General features: G+C 55.5%; 2 protein-coding genes across 2 annotated transcripts in view; one reads left to right on the top strand and one right to left on the bottom strand.

The window, feature by feature from the left end:
• POSPLADRAFT_1150336 (hypothetical protein) overlaps positions 1 to 1,780 on the top strand; it is a gene marked incomplete at both ends in the record, with an annotated part of 3,325 nt that extends 1,545 nt beyond the window's left edge. Inside the window, 2 exons of the mRNA XM_024486406.1 lie at positions 509 to 995; positions 1,609 to 1,780. Of these exons, the coding sequence (XP_024336395.1) occupies positions 509 to 995; positions 1,609 to 1,780 (659 nt within the window). The remainder of the gene's footprint in view (positions 1 to 508; positions 996 to 1,608) is intronic.
• A 785-nt stretch (positions 1,781 to 2,565) lies between these two features.
• Positions 2,566 to 4,574, bottom strand: POSPLADRAFT_1150885 (hypothetical protein; the record flags this gene model as incomplete). Its single annotated transcript, XM_024486470.1, has 3 exons — positions 2,566 to 2,799; positions 3,230 to 3,299; positions 3,604 to 4,574. Coding segments are annotated over 3 exons (1,275 nt in total), but the record flags the coding sequence as incomplete, so codon positions are not given.
• Between the last annotated feature and the right edge of the window lie 22 nt (positions 4,575 to 4,596).

Raw genomic sequence — 4,596 nt, forward strand, 5'->3', positions numbered from 1 at the left:
GGCAACAGCACTTTGCTGACGCTCCTTCTCAGTAATCCCACCGATGTTTTCAACAAGCTCAAAGCCCACAACCCCGAGGCAACCAATGCCACCGACCGCGCTGCACTAGAGGCGTATCTCTCCGCCCGCCGCGAATACGACGAGGCTGTCAAGGCAGCCGACGAGGCCATCGACCACCACAAGCGGCTCCTACGCCAACAGGACGACCGCGTCCTCACCGAGCTCATCCGGCTCGACAATCTGAAAGTTGCCCATCGCTTTCAACCGCTCTTACCACGCAGCATCCGGGCACGGCACAACAAATTCATCCCGTGCGCCATCCCCAACGCATACTTACCCCTACCCGCACCCCTACCGATGTCTGCCTTCAGGCGCCCCCCGATCCCATCCCCTTTCCTCCAAGCAACGCCGCGAAGCACTACCATCCCGGCCGACTGGCAACCCAACCCTGGTTGAACCCCGAAGGGGAGCTGTAGGCGATGCGGATTGTCTCAACACTGGGTACGAGACTGTCCGAACATACGATGCACAAGATGCGAAAAAGAAGCCCCTGGACACCTGGAGCGAGAGTGCGGAACCAGGCCAATGAAGCGACACGTATCCGCACCACCTGAAGAACCTGCACGACGCATGGGGGTGGTCGTTGACAACGTGTTCCTCGAGGGAATCATCAACGAGGCGAAGGAGAGGAAGGAAAGAGAGAGGCAGACGAAGGCGGTACCTATCCCCCCACCATGCAGCACTAACCCCGAACCCCAGGCTAGTCCCATTGTGGGATCCTCACGCCCCCGCCCTGATACACCCATCGTCTTTCGCAAAGTCGACCCCGATTGGACACCCGACACTACTCCATGGACGTGGGACAGCTCCTGGCCGCATCAGGAGCACCTCTCTGGCGAGGAATGGAAGAATGTGGGAAGGAACACGTGCAACGAATGGTTCGATGAAGAGGAGGACGATGGCGTAGACTGGGAGTTGTATGGAGATGGTGAGCAGTAAGTAGTCAAATGGGACTTCGACTCTGGCAGGGGGGTAATGAAACATTTATCTTTCCATTCTATTTCTTGTACTACTAGCGCCCATACTGGCGCCCGTCTTAGCGCTCACCCGCAGGTTGAACATTATGTAGCTTACATAATGGGGTCCGTGCGCACTTCGTATTGGGTATCGTACCACTACATTTCTTTCCTTACTAACACGACCACACAGATACAGTGGTCTGTGCATAGATGGTACTTGTATAAGTAGTTGTACCATTAGTCGGTTGAACCCTAAGTTCGACCTAGTTATTCATTCAAGTCTCTGCTCCTCTTCACTTGGGGTAGTGGTCATTCTCGACTTCCTCACTCGATCTTCAGGATGATGCACTGTCCATAAGCCCTCGCTCGTCGTCTACAAGTCAGGCATCAATATAGGAGTATAGACTGTTGTATCAGCTTGAATGTCCTGTTTTCAAGTGCAAACATTTGCTCAAGGCTTATGCGGATATTTTTGAAGACTTGTATTAGTGCGGATTCTTTCAGGATATGACACTTTGTATGGTTCGAAAACCGCCCGCTATATATTCTCTGTGATATAGTGGTCATAATATGAAGGCTGCGTTGATAGGCGCCAAGCCCCTCTGGGCCCCGATACAGCTCTTTTCGGCAATCGCATCCCGCCTGGCACTTCGGCTCAGTCACCCAACACTTCGATTTCGCCTTCGACGCTCTTCGACATCTTCGACGGTGCGCGACGCTTGCTCGAAGCTCGGCGCGGTCATCCCGATGCCTCGCGCTGATACGACCTACGAAACCCTAACCCCTAACCTGGGTGCGACCTAAAGGGACTAGAGAGACGGATTATAGTCTAGTGAGAGGGGAGTTAGCAGCAAGGTGTCCCGCGGTTCGAGTGAACACGAGAAACACCCTTGGAAAAGGCTACGAACGATGGGGAAGGTACGAGGTGGCTTCGACACGTCGTCGAAGCTACTCGGAGGCTGTGGGTGGTTAGCGGAGACGATCGAAGCTCGGCAGAGCTCTTCGATGTATCGTAGAAGGAAGGGACACAACTCGAAGGGTGGACTTAGCTAGGGCGCGGTTCGCAGTTTCTTTGACAATAGTCGAAGTCGAAGGGTTCGTCGAGATGGTATCGACGAGTAAACACCGTGGACGAGGTTTCGAGGTTACGCAGCGAGGGACGAAGTGACGCAGTTGAAGGCTTAGACGCGGGGCGAACTCGACTTGTGAGCTCTGAACTCGAGGGGGGAACCGGATCTTGTATTTTTAGAGAGAAGTACGACAGATTTTATACTACACAGGACGCTACGACTATCGAAAGTGGCACCCTGGTACAAGGGGCTTTGCATTGTTCCTCAAGAAGCTGCCTCACCGAGGGGCACATACCAAGTCCATCGGTAGAGTGACGTCATGCCGAACGCGGAGATGAAGAGCAACATATGGCCACTTCGGACCGGTAGCCGTCGTGAAGGCATGCCGCGAGGTTCGATACCTAATCGGGAAAGACCGGCTACTTCGGTGTGGCTTGGAGCGAAGCGCGCGCTTGGCCGAGCGGCGTCAAGTGGCCCTATTGTTCGCCGAATGCGGAAGATGTCCCGGGATCTACGCGCGAGGCATCGGGACGACCGTGCCGAGCTTTGAGTAAGCGTCGCGCACCGTCGAAGGTGTCGAAGAGCGTCGAAGGCGAAATCGAAGTGTTGGGTGACTGAGCTGAAGTGCCGGGCGGGATGCGATTGCCGAAAAGAGCTGTATCGGGGCCCAGAGGGGCTTGGCGCCTATCAGCGCGTAGATCTCGGGACATCTCCCGCATTCGGCGGACAATAGGGCCACTTGACGCCGTTCATCCAAAGTGCGGGCATCGCTCCGTGCCACACCGACGTAGCCGGTCTTTCCTGATTAGGTATCGAACCTCGCGGCATGCCTTCGACGACGGATACCGGTCCGAAGTGTCTCGTATGTTTCTCTTCATCTCCGTGTTCGGCATGACGTCACTCTACCGATGGACTTGATACGTGCCACTCGGTGAGGCAGACTCATGCGGGACAATGCAAAGCCCCTCGTACTAGTGTGCCACTCTCAATAGTCGTAGTGTCCCTTGCGTAGTATAAAATCTGTCGTACTTCTCTCCAAAAACAGAAGATCCGGGTCCCCCCCCTCGTGTTCAGTGATACAATGGTCTATACTCCTATGTTGATGCCTGACTCGTAGACGACGAGCGAGGACTTATGGACAGTGCGTCGTCCTGAAGATCGAGCGAGGAAGTCGAGAATGACCACTACTCCAAGCGAAGAGGAGCAGAGACTTGAATGAATAACCAGGTCGAACTTAGGGTTCGACCAACTAATGGTACAACTACTTATACAAGTACCGACTGCGCACGGACCATCGTGTCTATGTGGTCGTGTTAGTGAAGAAAGAAACGTAGTGATACGATACCAGGCACGAAGTGCGCACGGACCCCATTATGTAAGCTACATAATGTTCAACCTGCGGGTGAGCACTAAGACAGGCGCCAGTATGGGCGCTAGTAGTACAAGGAATAGAACGGAAAGACAAATGTTTCATTACCCCCCTACCAGAGTCGAAGTCCCATTCGACTACTTACTGCTCACCATCTCCATACAACTCCCAATCTACGCCGTCGTCCTCCTCTTTGTCGAACCACTCCTTGCGCGTGTTCCTCCCTACGTTCATCCATTCCTCGCCAGAGAGGTGCTTCTGATTCGGCCAGGAGCTGTCCCACGTCCATTGAGTGGTGTCCGGTCTCCAGTCGGGATCGACTTTGCGAAAGACGACGGGTGTATCGGGGCGGGGGCGCGAAGGTCCCGCGACGGGACTGGCGGGGGGTTCGGGGTTAGCGCTACGCGGTGGAGGGATGGGTATCGCTTTCATCTGCCTTTCTTTCTCCTTCCTCTCCTTCGCCTCGTTGATGATTCCTTTGAGGAACACATTGTCGACGACCACCCCCACGCGTCGCGCAGGTTCTTCAGGTGGTGCGGATACGTGTCGCTTCATTGGCCTGGTTCCGCACTCTCGCTCCAGGTGTCCAGGGGCTTCTTTTCCGCATCCTGCGCATCGTACGTCTGGACAGTCCCGTACCCAGTGTCGAGACGATCCGCATCGCCTGCAGCTTCCCTTTGGGGTCCAACCAGGGTTGGGTTGCCAGTCGGCCGGGATGGTAGTGCTTCGCGGCGTTGCTTGGAGGAAAGGGGATGGGATCGGGGGGCGCCTGAAGGCAGACGTCGGTAGGGGTGCGGGTAGGGGTAAGTATGCGTTGGGGATGGCGCACGGGATGAATTTGTTGTGCCGTGCCCGGATGCTGCGTGGTAAGAGCGGTTGAAAGCGATGGGCAACTTTCAGATTGTCGAGCCGGATGAGCTCGGTGAGGACGCGGTCGTCCTGTTGGCGTAGGAGCCGCTTGTGGTGGTCGATGGCCTCGTCGGCTGCCTTGACAGCCTCGTCGTATTCGCGGCGGGCGGAGAGATACGCCTCTAGTGCAGCGCGGTCGGTGGCATTGGTTGCCTCGGGGTTGTGGGCTTTGAGCTTGTTGAAAACATCGGTGGGATTACTGAGTAAGGAGCGTCAGCAAAGTGCTGTT

The sequence above is a fragment of the Postia placenta genome, assembly GCF_002117355.1.
Source record: "Postia placenta MAD-698-R-SB12 unplaced genomic scaffold POSPLAscaffold_12, whole genome shotgun sequence".
Lineage (NCBI taxonomy): Eukaryota > Fungi > Basidiomycota > Agaricomycetes > Polyporales > Adustoporiaceae > Rhodonia > Rhodonia placenta.